The sequence below is a fragment of the Haemaphysalis longicornis genome, unplaced genomic scaffold, assembly GCF_048455015.1.
Source record: "Haemaphysalis longicornis isolate Haplotype H1 unplaced genomic scaffold, Haemaphysalis longicornis Haplotype H1 scaffold_1, whole genome shotgun sequence".
Classification (NCBI taxonomy): Eukaryota; Metazoa; Arthropoda; class Arachnida; order Ixodida; family Ixodidae; genus Haemaphysalis; species Haemaphysalis longicornis.
The window spans coordinates 341,882,086-341,908,323 of NW_027526203.1; the positions used below are offsets into that span (position 1 = coordinate 341,882,086).

Here is a 26,238-nt window from a genome sequence, read left to right on the forward strand (position 1 = left end):
GACAAGTGAGTGTGCGAGAGATCCCGAGAAAGGTCCATTGCTTCTTTGAAACGGTCGCCCCGCCGGACGCGGCAACCCGACAACAGGAACGGCTGCGCAGCCGCTCCAACTCGGTGTTGCTCCAACCCCGCTGTCCCCTTCCTTCTCGGACTGGCCTCCTATGAAGAGGAGGCCAGTGACGTAGCTGCCGTCGCAAACACGTGACATACGGCCTCGTATCTAGTCAGTGTTCAAGCCTGCGAACACCGCCCTACCTGAACAGCGGAAGTTGTTTTTAGATGCGACAGCATCTCATTCACTCGCCTTGTCCCTGCATCCGGCGTCGGCGTTGTTGTCGGCGTCCGCCCCTCCCCCATTCTCCTCGCCGAGTGAGCTGCGCTCTCCGCCGCTCAACCCCTCTCCTCTCCGATAGCAAACACTCTCTCGCGAGGGGCATTGGATTGGATTGGCTTGGATTGGCTCGGCTTGGCTTGGATTGGATGTGGATTGGATTGTATTAAAGTGGATTGTGTTGGATTGTGTTGCGTCATAGCCGCGGCAGACGCACTGGCGCCGGCGCGTCCCCTCACCGTTATGCGCGCTATAAAACGCGGTGCCTGCGCCGCTCCGCTCCATCGTTCCAGCGCCGTTCCTCCGCTGTCCAACGCTGCAACGTGAACCTCCTATGCGTCGCATCTACACAGGGGTTCCCGCGAGAGGAGGTGGGAGTTTTTTTACGGCATGTAGTAGCCTTAATTACAGTTCAGGCTCCTAACACTGGCATTTTGACCAAACAAGCGACACGCCAGCACGATGTCTTAGCGTTGATAATGCACTGCGTGGTGAAGCCATGCAATGCGCTGTAAGGTTCACCTATGCGGCGTTGACTTGAACGAGCGATATTTGATCTAAACGCCATACAGTAAAACCCACCTTCAGGAGGTCTGATGATGGTGTTGGATGAACTGAATTCAACTTTATGGGTAGGCCAAAAGGATTAGTTCGGGCGAAGAGCTGTATGCTAAACGACGTACAGTAAAGTCCACGTTATGGAGATCTAATGATGATTGCGACGTGAATTCTTGTTCGCAGGTTGATGGGTAGGGTACGGATGATTCTTTCGGCCGAAGAGCTGTATGCTAAACGCCATACGGAAAAGCCCATCTTAAGGAGCTCTGACGGTGATGTGACCTGCATTCACGTTCTCAGGCCTATCCATGGGTAGGTCACGGGTGATTCACGCGGCCGATGAGCTGGCGGTTATGCGGGCATGCGCTCGTGAGCGTGATCGGGATCTTAATCGTGAGCATTGTGCGAACGTCGAAGTTCGTCTGGCAGAAGTGGAGGCCAACAAACGACAAAGGCCTAAGTTGTCGGTGTGCATTGCATGTTTACTATCAAGCTTCGCGTGTCCTACCTGTTCGTTTATGAAAGGGACGAATAGTACTTTTAAATGCAGAGCATTTCTTTAACTCACAATGTCACCCGTCCGTTGGCGATCGGCGTCCGCAGCCAGCCAGCAAGTGCGCCCCTCCCCCGCTCCTCCTCGCTCTCAACAACAGGTGCGGGCGCGCATGCGCGTGCTCCGGCGCTGAAAGAGGCGTTGCAGCAGCAGGTGCTACCTCCTCTCCCTCTACTGCGCGCGCTAAGGCAGCGGCGAAGCGTCAGCGTCGAGCGGCCGATCCCGAGCGTCGAGAACGAGAGGCCGCCGCCAGTCGTCAGCGTCGAGCTGCGGATCCATCGAATCGAGAGCGAGACACGGCTTCGAAACGTCAGCGGCGAGCGGCGGACCCCGCGTTACGAGAACGAGATGCCGCGGTCGGCCTTGTTGACGTAGTCCACGACGTACGCCGCGCACGCGTAGTGGTCGAGGATGATCTGCAGGTCCATGTTGGAGTCGAGAACCCTTCCGATCCACGGGTTGAACGCGTTCACGCGCTTCTCGGCGGGAGTCCTCGCGTGAAGCACGCACGGACGCGACGCGCCAGCCCGCAGAATCTCCGAGTACTCCTCCCCGCACCGCACGTCGAAGGCGCGCAGGAACTCGTCCAAGCTCGCAAGCTCCCCGTGCTCCAACGCCTCGTGCATTTCGTCGTACTTGGCCTTCAAGCGCCGTCTACGCACCCGTACGACAACAACAACTACAACTACCACCGCCAACTACCACAACCTACGCCACGTGACCACCCCCAATGCTCTGCATTTACTCGTGTCCCTCGCGCGGGGGCATGCGACGGAGGGTTTTTTTTTTTTCAATGCTACCACGAGCTTGGCGCTTTGAAATTTCATTTGGGGCAGCCTGGTACTACGCTACCTTCGGTACGAAAGGCGCTGTACCTACCTCTGGAGTGAGTTTTGGCCTTGGAATAGGTCATGACTGACCATAGGGCCATTCATGGCACTTTTAAACACGGTAGTCTTTCTTGGGCTACTTGAACGCGAAAAGTTTGGTCTGTCTGTCTGTCTGTCTGTCTGTCTGTCTGTCTGTCTGTCTGTCTGTCTGTCTGTCTGTCTGTCTGTCTGTAACTAGATTCAGCCACCCGTCCAAAGTAAAACAGAAACTGCACATCATGTTTGTCCACCCACAGCCAAATCTAAACGTCTAAGTCCGGTGGCAACGTGTCAATATAACAAGAACAGAAGATTACACAACACTCTTAAAAAAAGGTTGGGGCATTCACTAACGGAACACTAACAAGGTACTTGCCCCAGTATATGCTAGGCACTTAGTAACTGGGGGTAAATGCAGCACTAGTCAGGGTCACTAACTGAAGCAGGCGGTAAGCACCACTATCTTCACTAATAAAGTCCTAGCGATAACATACCCTTCTGAGTTACACGCATTTACTAACTGGCCATGCGTAACCTAGTCATAAGCACGACCTTGATCTGAAGTATACTGCTTCCTACACTCAGTTGATTTCCTAACCATGCAGTTGATAATGGCAGAGCCTACTTACCGTACCGTGGGGTAGTACGGTTCGTGAGGAGTTAGTAAATACTGCCGTTACTACTCTTTTACGACCTTTTTTATTAAGAGTGAAATTAATACATAAGTGATATTTGCAGTATTCGTTCATAAGAAATTCATGGATGCTTGATTTTTGCGACCAAATGAAATACTGCATCCACTGCATTAAAAAAAAATTCACTCCGTCGCCTGCTGTCGCCCGCGCCACTAGCTTCTAGCGGCATTTTGGGAAATCAAACGGCAACATTTACGAAATGTTCCACTGTATAGGCTCCACGTTCCGCTGGGAAGACTTTGGAACGCATGTAGAGTAGGGCAACGTGGTTCTCTAAACGTTCTAGTGGGGTGCCTCGATTCACGCGCGTCTCCGCCGTACTGTAGCGCTGGTTTCGAGGCAACCGGCCTGGAGCAGTGGAACGCGGTAAATTTAAATTGACTTGAGCAAACCTCTGGGATGTTTACCTTGGGAGGAGCGCGACGGGAGGGGAACAGCATGAGAGGTGAGCGGGAAGCAGAAGGGAGGCATTTACTTGGCAAATGGTGACGAAAGACTATCGTCTTTCGTTGACATTTTCAACGGAAGGAGCAGATACGCGGCCATATTTTCATCTTTCGATCGAGACAGGAGCAGATAGGTTTGAAGTGGGGTGGTGCTTCGACATGATACTGCTGTCACACTCGTTCTTTTTTTTAGGGCGAAGGCCTTACACTTCGCCTTAAGCCTAAGGCCTTCGCACAGAGAATTTGCACAGAGCAACAGGCTTGCTTTGCATGTCAGATACGTGTGTTCAAAGTATTTTTGTCTTTTTATGTGGCTACACTTTGGTAAAAAAATTCTTGCTTCATTGAATCCTCTCACTGCCAATGGGATAGCATGCATAGTACAGTGCACAAGTGGCCGATAGAGAGTAAAACAAAAAAAGTTATCCCGGTCGAAGCGGTTCTCGCACTGTGGCTAATTTTAATTAGCTGTGGTCATATTATAGTTCTTTTCGAGTCGAAACCTTCTTACAAAATCACTGAAAAAAGCACAAAAAAATGGCGTAGGTGGCATTGCTGCGGGAGTATTGTTGTTACGAAGATAGATTAATATGGAATAATTTTGCTGTTTCAAAGACTTTGTTTGCGCAGGTACTTGTGGTTATTTATAGTAGGATATAAAGTACTTAAGAAGTTAGTGAGTAGAGTATGAAAGAAGTGTCTGTAAAGCAATGACATCCCAGACTACAGAACTTCAAACATGGTGCACGTAGGCAAAAGCTGAGCTCAGGATTCCAAAATACTCTGCAAATGTCAATCCCAAGTGCATAGGTGAAAGAATAACTACAATGTCGCCATGACTGCAGTGTTTCGCCTTAATAGGACAGCTTTCAGATTACGCTAAATACACCTGCAGAGTGATGTTCTTGTTGCATAATTGTGGGCAGGGGAGCAGTATACCAACTACATATGGGCGCAGTGCAGCTGGAAATGGAAATCGGCTACTGCTGCTGAATCTGGTAAAGCCTTAGCGTATCATCTGTGTATTGGCATTGTGATAGGTATATTGTTGCCTAAGATGATAAAGATCACGCTCAGGTTTTTATATTTGGCTAGAATAGGGAAACTTGGTCCTACTGAACTGTTGTCAAGTAAAAAAAAGCGGGACCCGAGTTTCTGCACTTATTTTAATTTATATGGTGTCGTGCTGGAACAGATATCTCCTCACTTTCCAATCATCTAGTCCAATACAACTCAGTTTGCGTTAAACTTAGAAATTAGTTGTTTTTTGTTTGGCAGCCTTAACAGAAGCAGTGTTGTGTGCTGTCTTCACGGTCCTTTTGAATCAATCAGCCTTGTGCTGCATTTTCAACCCTTGCAGGATTGCAACCATGATGAACGCAGGGCTATTTTACTGCGGTATATGCGACAAAAGTTTCTCCGGAGCTGTGTCATATGAACAGCACATAGCGTCACCAAAACACCTGAAGAAGCAGCAGACGAGGGACGCTTGCCCGCTCGGCGAGCTGCCCAAGTGCGAGCCATGTCAGATGGTCTTCACTGGGATTGCCCCGTACCGAGAACACATGGCCAGCGCGGGGCATGCCAAGCGGGCGTCGGGGCATGCCAAGCGGGCGTCGGAGACAAAGCAGGCGCTGGCTGCCGGGGATGCGCAGCCATCAACGTCCACCGGGCAGGCGGCCACCTCTGAAGGCGGTAAGTATGGCCGTATGGCGCTGGGCAAACTCGGGGGCGACTGTTCTCACAACAAATCCGAGCAGGGCGGGGCCTCGCCGCGATGACGTACCACCATTTCTTTTTTTTTCTCTGTCTCTGTCTCTCTCTCTCTCTCTCGCTCTCTCTGTTAGTCGGCGCGGTCGCTGGGGTGGCGTTGACGGCGTTGACTCCACGCGAGCGAGAAGTTTGCCGGGGTATCATATTCACAGCTTCACGGCGTGCATTGTCTTGTTAGTGGCCGGGAAATCGGAACGCAACGATGAGCGAGCCTCCTGACCGACAGAAGGTGATCGAAAAGTACCTCCAAGGATTACGTCATGACGACGGCTACTCCCATGGCTACCTGAAGTCAGACGATGAGCTAAAGCTTTTGGAGAGGTCCCTGGCTGCCGTCAACGAGAGGTATGCTGTGCGGACATCAAGAGACCTGAACAAGTCGTCTAAATGTAAGGATGTCTCGATTGCTTCGTAGTGTATTGCTCTGCGCGTAGATTTACCATTGCAACAAGCAGTAGTAATTTAAACCAGGGACTCAGCCCGGCAGTACGACTTGTTTTCAGTTACGGTTTGTGCAACAATAGACAATTGATTTGTTTTCGCCTTTTTGAAGATCGATCGGGTTATCATTGTTCTGGTTACCGGTTCACAGTTTCCCTGGCACCGATTTATTTCGGTTTGAGTGGAGTATTGTTCTGGTTACCGGCACCGGGACATGACCCGATCTTCAGCGATTCTGATAAACGTAATTGGAACTGAACTGTTTTATTTTTCGGTTTCAGTCATGATTAGAACCGCGCATGCAAGGTAATCGTGACTTAAAAAAAAAAAAGTTCTGCCATAGTGTCACTAGATACCTTATCTAGTGACGCTACTGTGCCCCTGTGCTCTTTAGATAATTGCCTTGAATTGAAGGCAGAGCTGCGCTTGGGCGTTTATTTTGGTTGCATCTGTGCGTTTTAGAATTAACATTTATGTTATATTGAACACCGAAAAAGCAATCGTGCGCAACACGAGACACGAATTGTGATTGGGCTGTATTAGTGACACATCCGTGTGTGCCATCCGTGGTCCTGCTAGAAGTGTGAATTACACGTCTAGAGCAAGGCAGGCCTGATGTTGAACTCTGTATTTGAGAAGCGGAAGTGTCAGCGTCGAGCTTTTTTGTCGTATTATATTAAAATCTCACGGCCCAACCAAACTATAACATGTTGGTTTGTTGGTGCCGCTTGTAAGTTGCAACTTCTTAAAACCACACAAAAAAGTCTGGGTAATTATTAATAATAATAATGATAATTATATTTATTATTCTGGTTGAGGAAAGCCAGAATTTCTTGCCAGAGGCAGCGCATCTTAAAGTTTCTTTGCTGCCATTACACAAAAACTAAAACTAGATTTGATATTGCCCTCTGCCATGCATAAAACTGGGTGCCGTCATTAAATCGTCTTTGTTGTTTATTTTCAGCCAATGTCGTCTTCTCCATGATCCACTGCGGATGTCGAATCTCTCTGGACAATGTGCCGTTTCCTGTTGTCAGGGAAACCGTCAGTCTGCATATTTGGAATGCAATACTACCGGAAGACGCAGGAGAAAAATAAGACCAAGTATGTTACATCGTGATGCACTTGCAAACGTTTCAGTCTCATGCAGATATCCAGCAGCCTTACAATTCAAAGATTGTGTGCAGGCAGTGTAAAGCGCATACTTTGCGGCAGCAGTATTTAACGTATTTTCCCTTATATAATGCCCCTTTGGGGGCACTTAGGGTATTCCTAGTAAATGAATAGATTTAGGAAAAGCCCAAGAGCATTGTGGCTGTGAACAAGACACATAGCCGGGGGTTGCCCCTCCTCGAAATGCTCAGTTTTGCTGGGACCTCTTCTACCTCCTCTCCCACCTTTGACGTTCTGCCATGCCAACCCCCCCCCCCCCCCCCCCCCATTCAGTAGTTGCGAGCCAAAGAAAATCATCGCTACATCCTTGGTGTGAACTATAGAAACATGTCGCTTGTTTTTTTGCACTTACCAAAGCCACATGATGTTACAGTCGACCATTGTCTCTTTACATGTAAAAACACCAGAAATAAATATTCTTTATTTCATTTACAGGATTCAAGCACCACTGACTGGCCGAAGGAAGTGTACGAAAAAAGTGAATAAACCTCCAAGGCACAAAGAAGAGGGTTTATGAGACTTTTCTCCTTTGCATTGAAAGGCTATGTAGTATGCACCATACTTCAGGTTGCTTTGTTTTGGATACATGACGGGCAAAAACTAGGCAGCTCAACATTGCCTGTTTCTAGTTTCACGATACTAAATGTACATGTTAAAGACTTTAAAAATACTAGCTGATAAATGCTAAGTTGAGACGATCACCTTTCGGTAATATTTTTTTGTGCATTCGTGTTCCTTATGCAACCCCTTTTTATATCCCCATTCCCATATGGTGCCATTTAAAAAAAGTTTTCAGATTGAATAATTAAGCAGCTCGCCCAAGTCAGTAGAATCAATATGTATACCTAAAGCGTTTCACTGAGGTGGTAGTTCCCATAATTGCCCTAGGAAATGGCCAGTTTGCCCAGCCTCTAAATCAACCAGTCACAGCTGTTTCAGCAGTCTTGACGAAATTGCTCTACTGTGTAGGTAACCACACTTCACACTTTCAAAGTAAACTCTTTGTGCACAGTACGTATTCTCTCACATTTGGTTTATTTACAGTCGATGCATATTACAAGCACACTACTTAATATATCTTGAAATAACCACCTGAAAAAATGTACTAACATATTTTCATATACAACAGCTACTATATTAAAATGTCAAAAGGAAAGTATAAAAGCAAGCACATCTGAAGAAGTACAGAAGGAATGAAACTTTACAAACAGTTTTATACACGTACATTGAAAGCAGAAGCCTAAAACATACTTTTCCACAATCTGTGAATTGAAAGTGTCACCAACACAAAACATTATGGCAGTATTTATACACATACACAGCTGTTGCCAATGTCGCAATTACATGACTATAATGAAGTCCTTACATGACTATAATGAAAACATAGCATATTAATCTTAAAAGCTCTAAACATTCTAAACATTATTTACACAGATGCCCGTACACTGTGTTTAGGCCAAAGTTATGAATGTTAAAAATAAATTGTTTTGCAACGTTTCTTTAAAAAGAATGAAAAAAAAATCACTGAGTGGCCCATCTCTAAAGCTTCCCCCTGATCCTTTCCTAGCAGTCAAAGCTGCAGTGAAAAGTCAACCAATCAATGGCAGAGTGACAGCACACTATAGGCGCCTTCTCTTAGGAAGAGGCTTCAGAGACGAGCATCCTTTTGTTGGTGAGCCCCGAATGTGAAGGCCAGAACTCTGTGGCACAGATTCAGCCAGCTTACGGAAGGTGACTTGCAATAAGCCCCTAGCCTCCACCAGTGTTTGAACGTCATGGCAGCAGTAAAGTAGGGAACTGCACTTTTCCAATTCCTCGGTTATACTTTTGTGCAGCTCCGACACTGAGGGGGCTGCTGTCCCAGGAACCACAGCAACCACAGGCTGTAAAGGCACTTCACAAAAGCCGGTCTCATTGACAAAGGGAATGTCTGACTCTGATACTGCTGTGCCGAGATCCTGTGAAGACACTTCAGAAGGGCTGGGCTCATTGACAAGGGGAATCTCGGAACCTGTTTCGGATTCTGGACAGCTTCCAAGTGTAATTTGCGGTCGATTGAGGTAACTCTGTGGAAGAGAGGAAAAGCCCCACCTGTTGCTGTACTTAAAAACAACACAAAAGTGTTTGCATGGGTACTTGTGCTTCCTAAAATCAGGGCAGGTACACGATGGCTTGGTGAAGTCGACAGTGTACAGATCATCATCACTTCTTTCAGAATAAACAGAGAACACGCCTTCAATGGGCAGCTCTTCCATGTCTGTGGGGCTGTATTCCTCTGCGTTAACGAGCCGTCTCAGCATATGTTTAACGAACCCGTGAGGCCGGTTGTGCAGGTATGCAGGAACATTTTCACTGTACTGCCTGTACACTGATGACTGCCTCCTTGCTGCCTCATGGAATTTTGCTTCTTTGTCGGGAAGGTAGCCATGGACGACAGCCATGATTAGGGATGTTAACGACCGTTTCCCGCTGGCACTTTTCACATACTGCGCCTTCAACACCCTATTTTGAGCCTCAATGCCGTTATTTGTGGTCAACACAACATCAAACTCCAACCTGTAAGACATGACCCACAGCTCCTTTACTGACAGCCACACTTCTTCAAAGTAACTGCGGAATTTTTCATTTTTCCAATACTCAGAGGCAACAAGGACTTCGACGGCCTTGTCAAAGTCATGCTGATTTGAAGCACTGGCTATGCGTTTCATGAGTCTCAGGGCCTCATCTGGATCGGATATGTTGTTTTCCTTTCTGCGCAGCCACCTCTGCCACGCCTGTAGTCTATGGAAGTCACAGATGGAGATTTGACTCTCTGGAAACACTTCCTTGATGGCATTTATTTCTGCCTTGCTGTAATCTACCATCCAGTATTGTGGGGACCAGTTATCACACCACTGCTTGAAAATGTCTAAAGCCTCAGCGATGCAGTGGGCCGTCTCGAACTGTACGATAAACACACCAGCCGGTGTGTATCCCGACGGTGTTTTCACAACAAGCAAGAAAAGTGGTAGGGCATAGTCACTAGTCTTGTGTGTTGCGTCCAGGCAAACTACTGAGCCTCCATACTTTTTAAGCATGTTTCTCATGAATTTTGTCTGGAAGCAGAACAGCAACGTGTCTTCACACTCGCTGGCAACGCTCTCTTCCACGTTGTCCGAGTCGCTGCTACCCACGCAGCTGCGTGCTGCATACGGCCGATAGACAACGGAGGATTCGGGTTGCTCACCCCTGATCTTTTCAATTAAGATTCTAGCATTCTCTTGATCAACTGTTGCTGATATCCCGATGTGTTGGGAAAAAGGCCCTGGAGCTGCTATCAGGCTTTTCCTTGTTTGCAAAAAGTACGTCGTGCACGTAATAGTGCAGGCACTTTTTCACATCTGATACAGATGTAATTCCTTCTCTTGCCAACATTTGAATTCGCTCAGCAACGCTCCTGTCTATGTTTTGGCTGAAAGCTTCCATGTCCTCGAAACCATGGTTTTGATGAGAACTGCAGTCGGCAATTCTAATGTACACTCGCGTCTCTTTGGCCACAGTCTGCTGCTCTGCGTCAAGTGCCTCCTGCAGCTGCTTGGCCTTGTCTGCTTTCAGACGACCCTCTCGAGTCTGGCCGCATGGCTGGGGCAGGTCCACCTAGAAAGCAGGCACTGTTACGTATACAGAGCATATTTTATGGTTTAAAACAGCGCGACAAGATGAGGCAGAAGACAGCGCTGAACTAATAACTGGAAGTATATTTCCACTCTTGCCAGTATGTATACACGTGGGAAATAGCAAAATACGAGTGTAAAAGGTAAAAAGAGTACAACACATACAGTCTTAGCTTGGATGCCGAGACTGTATGCGTTGTGCTCTTTTTATCTTTCGCACTCAGTTTATCTTGCTATTTCCCACGTGTATACATACTGGCAATAGTGGAAATATACTTCCAGTTGTTAGTTCAGCGCTGTCTTCTGTCTCATCTTGACTTTGTCCTCATCTTGTCGCGCTGTTTTAAACCATAATGATCTTCAACCAACTAGCCCAAACAAACCTTTCATTAAGCATGCATCAACGAAGTCTAATGTGCCCCATCTTATGCCACGACAAATTTGTCTGCACCGTGCACTAATAGCAGCAGGAAAAGCTGATATTATGAAGTTTTAGCAGACCGTTTTTAGCCCCGACAATGATACACAACGCGTATTCAAGGCCGTTAGAGGGGAGGGGAGGTATTGTTATCAGATCCCCCTACTAAAACTCCATACTCTCACCAGAAGTACAAGCAATGATAGTGGGCATCAGCTACAAATTTTCCACGAGCCACTGCAAGGACAATATAATAATTTTTTTTAAACTGCTTGTGTTGTGTCGGATTGCACAGACATAAATGCCATGATAAAGGTCCCCAGAAATAACCTGGAAATATGTTTTACTTGTCGTTGCATATTACATACCTGGAAATCTGGGTACAATTCAATCCACTTCAAATGCATTGTTGCTGCACACCCCTTCTTCTTTGTGCCTTGGAGGTTCATTCGCTTCTTCTCGTACACCTCCTTCGGCCAGTCAGTGGTACTTGAACTCTGTAAATGAAATCAACAGTATTTATTTCTCGTGTAAACTTAGAGTAAATCTTCTTTACACTGCCTGCACACAATCTTTGAATTGGAAGGCTGCTGGATATCTGCATAAGATTGAAACGTTTGCAAGTGCATCACCATGTAACATACCTGGTCTTTTTTTTCTCCTGAGTTTTCTTGTAGTATTCCGTTCCAAATATGCACACTTTGACGGTTTCCTTGACAACTCGGAATGGCACATTGTCCAGAGATATTCGACATCCGCCGTGTATCATGGAGAAGACGACATTGGCTGAAAACAAACAATAAATACGATTTAATGACGGCACCTAGTTTTATGCATGGCAGAGGACAATATCAAATCTAGTTTGTTTTTTTGTAATGGCAGCAAAGAAACTTTAAGATGCGCTGCCTCTGGCAAGAAATTCTGGCTTTCCTCAACCAGAATAATAAATATAATTATCATTATTATTATTAATAATTACCCAGACTTTTTTGTGTGGTTTTAAGAAGTTGCAACTTACAAGCGGCACCAACAAACCAACATGTTATAGTTTGGTTGGGCCGTGAGATTTTAATATAATACGACAAAAAAGCTCGACGCTGACACTTCCGCTTCTCAAATACAGAGTTCAACATCAGGCCTGCCTTGCTCTAGACGTGTAATTCACACTTCTAGCAGGACCACGGATGGCACACACGGATGTGTCACTAATACAGCCCAATCACAATTCGTGTCTCGTGTTGCGCACGATTGCTTTTTCGGTGTTCAATATAACATAAATGTTAATTCTAAAACGCACAGATGCAACCAAAATAAACGTCCAAGCGCAGCTCTGCCTTCAATTCAAGGCAATTATCTAAAGAGCACAGGGGCACAGTAGCGTCACTAGATAAGGTATCTAGTGACACTATGGCAGAACTTTTTTTTTTTTTTAAGTCACGATTACCTTGCATGCGCGGTTCTAATCATGACTGAAACCGAAAAATAAAACAGTTCAGTTCCAATTACGTTTATCAGAATCGCTGAAGATCGGGTCATGTCCCGGTGCCGGTAACCAGAACAATACTCCACTCAAACCGAAATAAATCGGTGCCAGGGAAACTGTGAACCGGTAACCAGAACAATGATAACCCGATCGATCTTCAAAAAGGCGAAAACAAATCAATTGTCTATTGTTGCACAAACCGTAACTGAAAACAAGTCGTACTGCCGGGCTGAGTCCCTGGTTTAAATTACTACTGCTTGTTGCAATGGTAAATCTACGCGCAGAGCAATACACTACGAAGCAATCGAGACATCCTTACATTTAGACGACTTGTTCAGGTCTCTTGATGTCCGCACAGCATACCTCTCGTTGACGGCAGCCAGGGACCTCTCAAAAAGCTTTAGCTCATCGTCTGACTTCAGGTAGCCATGGGAGTAGCCGTCGTCATGACGTAATCCTTGGAGGTACTTTTCGATCACCTTCTGTCGGTCAGGAGGCTCGCTCATCGTTGCGTTCCGATTTCCCGGCCACTAACAAGACAATGCACGCCGTGAAGCTGTGAATATGATACCCCGGCAAACTTCTAACTCGCGTGGAGTCAACGCCGTCAACGCCACCCCAGCGACCGCGCCGACTAACAGAGAGAGCGAGAGAGAGAGAGAGAGAGAGAGAGAGAGAGAGAGAGAGAGAGAGAGAGAGAGAGAGAGAGAGAGAGAGAGAGAGAAAAAAAAAAGAAATGGTGGTACGTCATCGCGGCGAGGCCCCGCCCTGCACGGATTTGTTGTGAGAACAGTCGCACCCGGCAAACTGCATCCCCGTGGCCGTCTACGTTGTCGTGGTCGTCCACAAGGCACAACAGTGCGTGTTGAGCGACCACGTCTTGCACCATGGCCAACTGCACTCAAATTTCACTTCGGCCAAATTTACTTTGAACGTAAAGTACGTACCACCAAACTAACTGGGACATGACTGTTAGCCCCGTGACATGCGTTGTTAATTAGTTATAAACGTTCAAAATACCCCTGTAGCAGCTAGGCGACGGTGCACCTGCCGGCGGAATGCGCAAACACCCATGATGCGGAAGTGACATTGCTGCCGGTCCTGAGCTTTTTCCTTCGGCCAGCCAGGAGCACCGGTCGAGCTGCACCTGGCACTTTTAAATGCGGAGCATTTCTTAGGCTCGCGATGTCACTCGTCGATGTTGTCGGCGCCGTCCACACGCTCACTGCGCATGCGCGTCGCGTCGAGGCGCATGTGCGCGTCTCTCCCCCGTACCCTCCTCGCTCTCAACAACAGGTGCGGCGGTGCGGGAGGAGCGCGTGTACCCCGTGCGCTCCGTCGCTCTCAACAACAGCTGCGGCGGTGCGGGGGGAGCGCGTCTGTGCGCGCATGTGTCGTAGCTACCCGTGCGCTGCGTCGCGCTCAACAGTAACGGCGGCAGGGCGTGTACACGTGATAACGGCGTGGTGGGTGCGTGGAAAGTTCGCGCGCTTGTGTACGGAAGTGTGCGCATGCGCGTCTCTCCCCCGTACTCCTCTCCCTCGAACGCGGGCGGTTTGTATATAAGCGGCGGAGCGCGCGTTCGGAATTCAGTCAAGGGCGTCTTTGCTTGGCTTTCGCAACTTTACACCCCTTGCCTTCGCTTCTCCTTCATTCAATAAATAAGAATAATAAAGACGAAATAACAATTAAGCATTCCCAAACCATACCCAATTACGCAACATTCACGCGATACCCCCACCACTCTGCGACGCATTTACTCGAGTTCCCCCCGTGGGAAGATGCGGGCGGGTTTTTTTTCCCCTAAGATTGCGGCGAGAGCGAAGCGTTGCGCGCATGTTTGCCCCGGCCGGCCAGCCGCGTGCCGCCGCTCGCTCGATCGATGACTGGGCAAGCTGGAGCGTCACTTCAGCCGGGCCGTAATGGCCGCGCCGCTCTATCGTTCGCTTTCAAAATCTCCGACTTTTGATGGTCGTTTGTGCCGCGGATGCGCGTACTTCAGCTGCCATATTTCGTATCTTGCAGTCTTTTTAGGCAGACTATACGGCAATAACGTTTTCAAGAGGTTGAAATTTTGAGTGCAGTTGGCCTTTATATTAAAGCATCTGGTTTACCCACGTTTTGAAAGCGAATGCCATGGACGGACGACTGTGCCTTGGGCCATGCATATGCTTTGAAAGCATCTGGCATTTTTGATTGAAGGCATATCATTGAACCACGCTTTCTTGACCTACGTTGATGGAGCAGTGCAAACGATGAATACACAAGACAGGATATAAACAGGACGGCACTGTGTATTCGTTGTTAGCGCTGCCCATCAAAACGTTCAACCACTGTTAACTCGCCGAAATGACTATTCTTCTATAGTACATTTACGCTTTGAAGATGTGGTTGACGTTAGTGTGCAAACGTGAAGGCAGTAACTTCTGAGAACTGCGCTTCCGATGGCACGTCAGAGGGCAAGCGGACAAAAGCTGTTTGCTCTTAGGTGGTTGCGGAGCTAAGTTCTAATGCTTTCTTTACCTGTGCTCACAATAGAAGATCGGTACTTGGAATACATTTAGCTCCACTTTGTGTTTTTCTTGCGCGTGGCAAATACCATGTTCGCACTGGCTGATTACTGGCTGTAGTCTCGTATAGTCCCTTTAGCTGAATTCCCGGGTAAGCCAAACAATTAAGTGTTAATCACTTGGTGGGTTTGTGAAAACGTTGTAGAGGAAAGAAGTTATGCAATTAGTACAATCATTTGCGCTAATTCAGTGACAGCAGCAACCGAAATTGAAACTCAGTAATAACAGATACAAGGTGTGGGAATTGTGGAGAACCGCGACACGCGATTCCGAGCCGGTGCGCGCGGGACGTGCTGCGCTGAAACCCCTCCATGGCTGAAACCGGTCCGGCACTCCGCTTGGTTCGTCGGCGCCCCCGAGAGATGGCACCACCGGTCCGTGCGCGGTATGGTCGCTCTGGCTGAGCGAACATGTGCGCGCGGAAGACGGGGAGAGTCTCGCCGGAGGTCCGGTGGGGGCAGCATCGGCGGAACAGCGCGGCGGTGACAGCGGACACGTATCTCAGGTGGGAACCGTTGTTTGTCGCGCGCCGTAAGTGCCTGCCTCCCGTTCGCGATCACGACCAGGATGGCGTGATTCGAGAACGCCGTCGAGCCTTGCGTTCGCATGCTTTGGGAATTCCCAGATAAACGGCTGTGCATCGGCACTACCGTCTACTGTGTTTCTCGTACCGGCGAACCTCGCTGGGCTGCCGTAGGTGCGGGAGCGCGCCTGGTTGACACGCCCTGAGCTAGCGCGATGGCCTACGCCGGAGTACTGGCTAGGTCGCCCCGAAGAACCCCACATTATCCCACAAAGTAAAGGCATAAACTCAGTTACCTGTTCAGTAGGAATTGAAAGAAGCTTTCTGTTGTGTTCGTGCTCTCCAGCGGAAGCGCAGTTCTGTGTCGGCGCCTCCCGACAGCGCGCCAATTAGTGTCCCCCGCTAAGGGCCCTTTCCCTCGCCGAAGCCGCCCGCGACTCCGCGGGGCGATGGACAATGCACGGGGAGACGCTTTGGTACCTTGCTTCGGAGCAGTCGCAAAAGCCGTGTTCTTCTTGAATGAATAAACCATATATTTTCAAGTGTGCCCCTGCGTCAGATTGTCACTGACTGCGCGGACATAACAGTGGCGACGAGGAAGTGTTTGTGCGACCCACGTTGAAAGGCAAAGTGCTACGCAGTGGCTACGCACGGATCAGGACGATTACCTGAATTCAACGGCACGTCCTGGGGATCCTGTATTGGACGCCTTCAATTCTACTTTGAGGCCAACAACATCGTAGACCCCAGCAAGAAGAAGGCACACTTGCTCACGCTGTGTGGGGAGTAGACGTACGACACCGTCTACTCCTTGGTACAGCCAAGCACCCCAGCGGCAGTGGACTACGACCACATCGTTCCGGCACTGCAGAAGCACTACGACCCAAGGCCATCCGAAGTGTACAGCCGGGCCCTTTTTCAACGAAGAGACCATGGAGGGAGAAGCGGTCAGCGCCTACGTTGCGGCGCTGAAAAAACTGGCCGCCGATTGCAACTTCGGAACGGTGCCCACCACAACGGTAGCTCACCCAGTCGCCACGCCACCTGCGAACCCTACCATGCTACCACTGGACATTATGCTCCGTGACCGATTTGTGTGCGGACTGCGGGACGACTTCCTACAACAGCGCCTGTTTGCTGCGACAGACTTGACGTTCGCAAAGGCTTACGACATCGCCATTCGAGCGGAGAGTGCCGGCAAGCAGCAGCGTGACATCCGGAAGCCCACCGAGCCGGCATACCTCGCAAATCACCAGCTCCAGCCCCACCAGGCAAGTGGCAAAAAACCACCTAAGGCGCAGCGCTGCTGGCGCTGTGACGAGCAGCACAGCCCGCAGTCATGCAAGCTTCAAGGCGCAACGTGCCATTTTTGCAAGAAACGAGGTCACATTGAGAAGGCATGCATAACAAAGAGGAAGCAGTCGAGGGCACCCCGTGAACGGCACAAGCGCGTGAACGCCTCAGAGGCCATAACGCAGGCGGAGACGCACGGTAGTCTACCAGTATCACCGGCGCTGTCCGACCTAAACACCGTTCTCAATCTACGCACGCAACCGAAGATCATTATCGACGTCACCGTGCATCACCAGCCGATCCACTTCGAGGTGGATTCCGGAGCAGCATGTACGCTCATTAGTGAACAGACGTATCACCAGACCTGGCGGCAGCATGCACCCATCTTGCTCGACGACGACACGCACCTGAGAACGTGGTCAGGGCAGGTTTTGCCACTACTGGGAAGTGCCAACGTAGACGTTTGCTTCAACGGCACAACCTGCCAGCTACCACTACTTATCGTGCGAGGGGCCGGATCTAGCCACTTGGGCCGAAATTGGTTCGACGCTCTTGGGATAACGATCGCAGGTATCAACCAGGCTACCGAGGACAATATTCCCGAGCGACAGGATTTGGTGGAGCGACTTCAAAAGAAGTACGAAACCATCTTCGCTAGGGATATTCCCGGTCACAACGGACCTCTCATCAGCCTGGAGCTCCATCAGGACGTCAGCCCCAAATTTCTCAAAGCCAGGCCAGTACTCTTTGCCATGCAGTCGGCGTACGACGAAGAGCTTCGCAAGCTCGAGCAGCAGGATTTCATTGAGCCGACGCAGCACTCAGACTGGGCCACACCACTTGTCGGAGTCCGGAAAAAAGACGGAACTCTACGTCTTTGTGGAGACTACAGGAGCACCGTGAACCTGGCAACGAAGGCTTCTGCTTACCCACTAACAACGCCACAGGCGGTTTTCAGCACACTCCGTGGAGGCCGAATTTTGCTAAGGATCCCGTTTGTATTCTTCGTAATATAGACTGATCCCTGCGGTTAAGGGTGTGATGTGGCTCAGTCGCGCGTCTTCACTGCTATGTGAGGTGTCGGTTCATCGATGGTGAATTCTGCTGCCAGAAAAAGAAAAGTTTTGTTTCCAAGACAAGCTCGCAATTTGAAATGCCGTTGAAGCCCTGCCTAATCCACCACTAACCGCCGACACGGTCGCCGTGGCGACGCAAGAGGACCCGACGTTGTCGCAACTGAGCGAGGCACTGCACCAAGGCCGCGTGCAGAAACTGACGGGAGAAAACTTCAACGCCTTTAAGAAAAGAGGAACGGAGTTGAGTCTCCATAGCGGCTGCGTGACACTCGGTTCACGAGTCATTATCCCGCACGCACTACGCGAGCAAGCCATGGTGCTCATCCATGCTGGACATTGAGGAGTAGTAGTCATGAAAAGGTGCGCTCGCAGCTACATGTGGTGGCCAGGAATTGACTACGACATTGAAACAGCTGCGCAAACGTGTCAAGCTTGCCAGGGAAACCAACAAGCCCCGCCCAGAGCCCCCATTCCTAATGGAAACTGAAAGCGCAAAATAGACACGGACAAAGAAAGGGGACAACAGGACGAGCGCTAACTACCAACAAAATGTATTTGGAAAAAACCACAATATATACATGCCACGCTTTCCACTTGCATACTACCACACATGCGCAGAGACACTTATAATCGCCTGAGATAACAGAGTTCTTTTTGAGAAAGGGATACAGAGGGTGTGCTCACGCAGTGAGACTGCAACCTATCTATTTTTTCAGCTTCTATAATTTCTCTTGTTAATCTATCTTTATTCTTGCCGATTATGATACATTTGTCGAAGAGCGGTTCGCAGTGCGGTTTGTGGTGACACGTGGAACAGTGATGCGCTAACCATCCGCCACTCCCGTTTTTGACATTGCTAGAGTGCTCGCGAAGCCGGTCATTAACACAGCGACCAATGACCGGCTTCGCGAGCACTCTAGCAATGTCAAAAACGGGAGTGGCGGATGGTTAGCGCATCACTGTTCCACGTGTCACCACAAACCGCACTGCGAACCGCTCTTCGACAAATGTATCATAATCGGCAAGAATAAAGATAGATTAACAAGAGAAATTATAGAAGCTGAAAAAATAGATAGGTTGCAGTCTCACTGCGTGAGCACACCCTCTGTATCCCTTTCTCAAAAAGAACTCTGTTATCTCAGGCGATTATAAGTGTCTCTGCGCATGTGTGGTAGTATGCAAGTGGAAAGCGTGGCATGTATATATTGTGGTTTTTTCCAAATACATTTTGTTGGTAGTTAGCGCTCGTCCTGTTGTCCCCTTTCTTTGTCCGTGTCTATTTTGCGCTTTCAGTTTCCATTATGCATCACCAACAGGCCCAAACCATGACCCTTTTGGCCCCCATTCCTGATTTGGAGAAGCCAACAACTCCATGGCACACCCTGCACGTTGACTTTGCAGGCCCAATCGAAGGAACAACATTTCTAGTTGTGGTGGATGCCTACACGAAATGGCTGGAAGTTATACAAATGAGCAGGCCAACATCTGCGGCAGTCATCGACGCCCTGCGTACGTTGTTTGCAACGTTCGGACTACCTTAAAAGATAGTTTCGGACAACGGCACGGCATTTGTATCGGCAGAGTTCAGGCGGTTCTACAAAGACAATGGCATCACAGCTGTGACATCCGCCCCGTACCACCCAGCAACAAAAGGCCAAGCCGAACGCTACGTGGCCTAACTGAAGAGGGCACTTTGCAAGGACGAGGCAGGGTCATTACAGCGACGCTTGGCCCGCTTCCTTTTCAAGCAGCACACAACAGTGCAAAATACCACTGGCCAGACCCCTGCGAGGCTAATGTTTTCGCGGGAAATGAGAACGCCTCTCACGGCTGTTCGACCAGAGCCATCTTCAAAGGCGGCACAGGATGCCCGCACAGGATGCCCACCGCGCAGCCGGTGGATACAAAAGGGAGAACGCGTGCTCGCCCGCCAGTTTCAACACATGCCCCCCCCCCAACCCCAAAGAGCGATGGGAGATCCTTCGGTACAGCCCCTCCAGTAACGTCCACGCGGACCTAGCGGCCCGTGGGCAGGAGGTGCTAGCCAAGATTGGGGCCTGCGAATAAGGCCCCACTCCATCGGCGGCCGCACAAGGCCACTCTTTTCTAAATAAAAGTTATTACTACTACTACTACACGCCGACAAGCAGGCCGCCCACCTAACAACGCACGGTATACAGTTTGCGGTGCGGACGAAATTCGCTAAATTAGTGCATCTCTCCAGCCGATGTTTCAGAAAAAGTACAAAAAACAAATGCTCATCACCGTAGAGAATTAATGTGGCATCAAGTTTAACCGTCGCAACGCCTTCGTTACATAGAGGTCGCAAACACATGGGTTTCAATCGGGGCTGGCAATGGAGAATTGAAAACCTTCGTTAAATCCAGGAATTCGTTACATAGAGGTTTGTTCTGTGGCGGCGCCCCAGCAGCTTGCGTCGTCTGCTGCCGCAAACGGGCACGCTCCAGGAACGATGACGCTGGGGCTGAGCCACGAGTGGCGAGTGCTGACCACGCGCTTGCGGTGCGCGCTGGGCACGAGCGTGGAATAAAGCGGGGCCTCCAGTTTGGGCCCACGGCGCTGTAGCGTGCAGACGTGTGTCTTCTCATCTCTCTGTCGCCGTCGCGACATTGGTGACCCGGACGTTGCAGCGGAGCCACGTACTCAGAATGGACCCTCACCGCGACGCCAGCGGTACTTCTGTGTCCTCCGCTGCCTCTTCACCTGGCATCTCCGCCGTCGCTTGCCGTTTGCCCCCCTTCAGCGCTAAGCACCCCGACGTGTGGTTCCTTCAAGCCGAGGCAAGCTTCCGAGTGAGTCACATCACGTCGCAAGAGACCCGCTTCAACCATCTACAACAGTCACTGCCTATTGAGATCGCGGTTGAGGTTCGTGACATCCTTGCCAACCCGCCTACCACGAACCCTTACGACACGTTGAAGGCTGCCATCTTGAGCCGCGCGAGCCCTTCGGAACGGCAGCGTTTCCAGGGGCTGCTTTCTGCAGAGGAGTTGGGTGACCGTCGACCTTCGCAGCTCCTTCACGAACTGCAAACCCTGCTCGGCGACGCACCTTCTGCCACGGACTCCCGTTTGTTGAAGGAACTTTTCCTGCGACGGCTCCCCTCTTCCGTGCAGATGATCCTCGCGACTGCTTCTGACCTTCCCTTATCCGCGTTGGCCGCGCATGCTGACAAGATAATGGAAGTCGCCACGTTGCATCCGCCTTTGTCCACGGTGGCATCCGCTCAATCTTCCGACCATACCACCGTGGCGGCGCCTGCTACTCCTTTGCCCTCACCGCTATCCGACGACCTCGCCGCTCTCCGAGAGCGCATGCAAAACTTGGAGGAGCTTGTCGCCTCGGCTGGTTACAGCTCGCCGCCGCCTCGCAACCCTCGAGCTCGCCGGTTTGGCCCTTCTCGCCGTACCCCGCCTCCGCAAGTATTTCGCCAGGAAGGCACAACGCGCCAGCCACCTCAACACCCTGATTCATTGTGCTGGTACCATCGCCGCTTCGGTGCAGCGGCGCAACGTTGCACCCGTCCTTGCGGCTGGCCGGGAAACGAGGCGAGGGATCGTTAGCGGCGGCGACCGATTCCCAAGCCAGCGACAGTCGCCTCTTCTACATCACAGATGCAACCAGTGGTCAACGTTTCCTAGTTGACACTGGTGCTGAAGTGAGTGTGCTCCCCGCTAATTCCTGTGACCGCACTCAAGCACCACTGTGCCATCTCCAAGCTATTAACAAGTCCAGCATTCCCGTGTACCGAAAAAAATCCCTGATGGTAAACATCGGCCTACGCCGTGCGTTTCGCTGGATTTTCCTCGTGGCCAACGTGAGTCACGCCATTCTAGGAGCCGATTTCCTTTCGCACTTCGGCCTCCTGGTTGACATGGCCCGAAAAAGAATCCTGGACGCCACAACCGGCCTTTCTGTCATCGGCAAATCGTCTCCAGTCCATCCGTTCGCATTCACGCTTCTTTGCGACCTACCTTCTCCGTACCGGGAATTGCTGAACGAGTTTCCTTCCCTGACTGCCCCTCCAGACTGGACAAAGCCAGTGAAGCATGACGTCGTTCATCAGATCATCACCACCGGTCCACCTACGCACGCCGTGGCGCGTCGACTGGCTCCAGAGAAACATAAAATCGCGGAACAGGAATTTCACCACATGGTTGAAATCGGCATTGCTCGCCCGTCATCGAGCAACTGGTCCTCGTCGTTACACATGGTCCGGAAGAAATCAGGAGACTGGCGACCCTGTGGTGATTACCGCTCCCTGAACGTGGCCACTGTACCCGACAGGTACCCCCTACCTAATATACAGGACTTCACCAATAACCTCAGTGGATGTACCATCTTTTCAAAGCTTGACCTCCAAAAAGCCTACCACCAAATCCCCGTAGCCCCGGATGACGTCAAGAAAACTGCCATCATTACACCGTTTGGCCTCTTCGAATTCACTCGAATGCCTTTCGGGTTACGCAACGCAGCGCAGACTTTTCAGCGCTTCATAGACGTCGTCCTCCGTGGTCTACCTTTTGTTTTCGCCTACATAGATGACGTTCTTGTCGCCAGTTCATCGCTATCTGAGCACCTGCACCATCTGCGGATAGTTTTCGAACGCCTAGCAGAGCATGGCCTCATCCTTAATAGCGACAAGTGTGCGTTCGGATTGCCGTCGTTGGAGTTTCTCGGTCATTTCGTTGACTGCAATGGAATTCGCCCTCTGCCAGACAAAGTGAAGGCCATAATCGACTTTCCCCGACCTGAGTCCTTGCGCCAACTGCGCCGTTTCCTAGGGCTGGTGAATTATTACCGACGGTTCATCCCGGAATGTGCGGCCATCGTTCAACCTCTCGAAACTTTCCTTCAAACTCCCAAGTCTCCCGAGTGCAGTCTTGAATGGTCTGAAGCCGCTGATCGCGCATTCACTACCATCAAGGAGCGCCTGGCCTCTTCTACCCTCCTCGTGCACCCGCGCCACAACGCTCCCACAAGCCTGATGGTAGATGCTTCCCACTGTGCGATTGGAGGTGTACTTCAGCAGCACATCCGCGGCAGCTGGCACCCGCTCGGTTTCTTTTCGAAGAAGCTTTCTCCCACTGAGCAACGGTACAGCACTTTCGGACGGGAACTCCTGGCGGCATACCTCGCTGTGAAGCATTTCCGCTTTTTCCTCGAAGGCCGCAGCTTCGTGATCTTCACCGATCACAAGCCTCTTACGAACGCCTTCAAGTCATCGAAGACTACATATTCTCCCCGAGAGACGCGACATTTGGCTTATCTTGCAGAGTTTACGATGGACATTCGGCATGTCAAGGGAGTTAACAACATTCCAGCCGACGCCCTTAGCCGTATTTCCGCCATACAGCGCCCCGGTTTCAGTTCTCAGGAGTTGGCCCAAGCCCAAAGCGATGACGAGGAGCTCCGAACTCTACGTTCTTCAAACAGCTCCTCTCTGCAACTCGAGGACATTCTATGCCCTGATTCGGGAATCAGCATCGTTTGCGACACTGACCCGGTCTCAGGCCGCAGACGGCCGTACCTTCCTGCGTCTCTCAGGCGCATTGCCTTCAACTCTATTCACCGTCTCTCTCATCCTGGAGTTCGTGCCTCACGGCGTTTGATTGCCGAGAGATACGTCTGGCCGGGCATGAATACTGACGTACGCGCCTGGGCCCGTTCCTGCCTCGCCTGCCAACAATGCAAGGTCTCTCGGCATACCACATCGCCTCTGGCTACTTTCCCACTACCGGACTCAAGGTTCTCCACAATTCACGTGGACCTTGTTGGCCCACTACCACCATCTAAGGGCTGCCGCTACATCTTGACAGTGATCGACCGTTTTACCCGCTGGCCGGAGGCTTCTCCAATCGACGATATTACGGCTGAGACTGTTGCTTCCACGCTTATGTCGACGTGGATCGCCCGTTTTGGCGTGCCGTCGGAGATTATCACAGACCGTGGCCGCCAATTTGAGTCCACACTCTTTCGCCACTTGACATGCCTACTCGGTGTTACTCACCTAAAAACAACGGCCTATCATCCTCAAGCCAACGGCATGGTCGAGAGGTTTCATCGTCAGCTCAAGGCCTCGCTGATGGCTCACGAATCACCTGAGCAGTGGGCAGTTCACCTTCCTCTTGTGCTGCTAGGATTGCGCACTGTCATCAAAGATGATCTTGGTTGTGCCGCATCCCAAATGGTCTACGGCACGTCTTTGCGATTACCGGCAGACTTCCTGGTCCCTCCACAGCCTCAAGATAACCCTTCCTCTCCTGGCCCATCCTACGTAAAGGACTTAACCCGGTTTTTCAGCTATATCCGTCCCCAACCGCCACGGCCGTGTTCCACAAAACCCACTTTTATTTACCCAAGTCTTTCTGTCAGCCAATACGTTTTCATCCGTGTCGACAGTGCCCGCCGGCCACTTCAACCGCCCTACACCGGCCCTCATCTCGTCATTTCACGCGGCGAAAAGACGTTTACAGTTCGCGTTAACGGCCGCGACACTGTTGTTTCCATCGATCGCCTCAAGCCCGCTTTCACCGAGGGTGAACCGCCTGCCTTCGACACCACCATCCACCACTCCACCCTGAACACCACCACTCTACCCTCCGTTCGCAGCCCCACCCGCGAACATCCCAGCGCAAAGACTGTCCGTTTTGCCGACACTCCGTCTGAAGAGGGGGGGGCTATGTGGCGGCGCCCCAGCAGCTTGCGTCGTCTGCTGCCGCAAACGGGCACGCTCCAGGAACGATGACGCTGGGGCTGAGCCACGAGTGGCGAGTGCTGACCACGCGCTTGCGGTGCGCGCTGGGCACGAGCGTGGAATAAAGCGGGGCCTCCAGTTTGGGCCCACGGCGCTGTAGCGTGCAGACGTGTGTCTTCTCATCTCTCTGTCGCCGTCGCGACAGTTCCATCCAGGTTTAACTGTAATACAACCTATTTATAGCCGCTACCCTCACAATCGTGATTTGCTTTCGCAGTGCCTGTATCCTGGCAAATATGTTAAGCATGCACTCCGCAGAATTTGCAACGTCAAATAAAAGTGCATAAAAAAAAGTGGGGGACAGTATAGTACCCGCTTTCGCGCCTGTCATTTCTCTGTTTACAACTGCTGCTACATTTAGAGCTCTATTGTAGACTTTATCGTACCTTTGGCGCCAGTTACCAAACTGAAGCTTCTCCACTTCCCCTCCCCTTATTTTTTTTACAGGAACCAGGGGAGGATGCGCGTCATGTGGCATACCAAACTTTGAAAGCAGCGACGCCGCTTTCGATCACTACGCATCGCTGGAGCACCGCACGCAAAGCCTGGCGCTGGCCGCATACCAGGCGCGGGCCGCGGCCGCTAAGGAGGCCGAACCAGTGGAACTGCCCCCCGAGGTCTTGGTATGCAGGGCTGAGGAGGACTTTGCTGAGTTCTGCAAGAAGCATAACCTCTTCGACTAGCCTGCTTTGTCGAGCAACAACATGAGCTCAGCATGCTTGCTTAACTGAAGTCCTTTCCTTCCTTTCAATAAACTCTCTTTCCCTTGAACCGTAGATATTTCTTTAAATGAGCGTTTGGTGTTGGTGGGAAACTTGTCCAGTGGAGGGTACTCTATGCCTTGGCTTCGGCCAGCCGTCCGGGCCCTCTTCACGGAGTCTTGCTAGGTCACGGAGTCCGTGATAGTGAGGCGAGCGGTGAACTGTTCATTGCAAAGTGTGGGGTTTCGAGGGAGGTCAGAGGTAAGTTGGCATTCACTTGGAAACAGGTAAGAGATAAGCATGGTGTAAGGAGGCAGTGCCAGGGCCGTAGCCAGAAATTTTTTTCTGGGGGGGGTATGGATTTTGGGAAGGGGGTAGATTTGCTCTAAGCAACAGTATTGCTTACGTGCTGCCGGGAAAAGATTTCGGGAGGGGTTCAAACCTCTGGGTGCGGACCTGGGATGCACCACCTGCCGCGGCAATTTCCACGTCTTTCTTACAGCATTGCCTACCGTAAATATATATTTTACCCCACTTGCAAGGACACTTATGCGGTAAATGTCCAAGCGCTGGATACTGGGAATTTTTCGGTGTTTCTTACTTTATTATTGCTCATTCACCGGGTATTAACACTCAAAAGCAGACTTTTTGAAGGAATGCAAATGAACCTTTTGTTTCTTTATAGGTAGTTCTTTTCCCTTTTGATGCATATGTATTCGCAACGTTTTGTGATTGCGCAGGATGGAATTATAAAATATCAAAGGGCCCATGTATCACTCGTCTGCCAGTAATGCTAAACGCAACGTTTTCTATTTTTCTTGATCTGCCACGCAAATTGCTTGACTAATAGAATTGACTTTGTTTAGCAGCCCAACGTCAAAGTTCCTGTATATTGCTTGAAAGCT

At 50.4% G+C, this 26,238-nt stretch overlaps 1 protein-coding gene and 2 pseudogenes across 5 annotated transcripts in view; 2 read left to right on the top strand and 1 right to left on the bottom strand.

The window, feature by feature from the left end:
• Window positions 1–25,396, top strand: part of LOC144170629 (uncharacterized) — a 42,923-nt gene extending 17,527 nt beyond the window's left edge. For all 3 annotated transcript variants that reach the window (XM_077700563.1, XM_077700555.1, XM_077700547.1), the window contains 2 exons: window positions 4,812–5,146; window positions 25,080–25,396. In XM_077700563.1, coding sequence (XP_077556689.1) covers window positions 4,812–5,146; window positions 25,080–25,315 — 571 coding nt within the window. In that variant the 3' untranslated portion in view covers window positions 25,316–25,396. The remainder of the gene's footprint in view (window positions 1–4,811; window positions 5,147–25,079) is intronic.
• Window positions 5,309–6,785, top strand: LOC144175789 (uncharacterized; annotated as a pseudogene). Its single transcript, XR_013323686.1, has 2 exons — window positions 5,309–5,613; window positions 6,630–6,785. The product of XR_013323686.1 is annotated as an uncharacterized LOC144175789 (transcript).
• On the bottom strand, window positions 7,452–13,123 carry LOC144153117 (uncharacterized; annotated as a pseudogene). The gene is made up of 4 exons (XR_013319314.1): window positions 12,712–13,123; window positions 11,554–11,695; window positions 11,278–11,404; window positions 7,452–10,474 (listed from the first exon to the last, which is right to left on the bottom strand). The product of XR_013319314.1 is annotated as an uncharacterized LOC144153117 (transcript).
• Window positions 25,397–26,238: the final 842 nt, after the last annotated feature.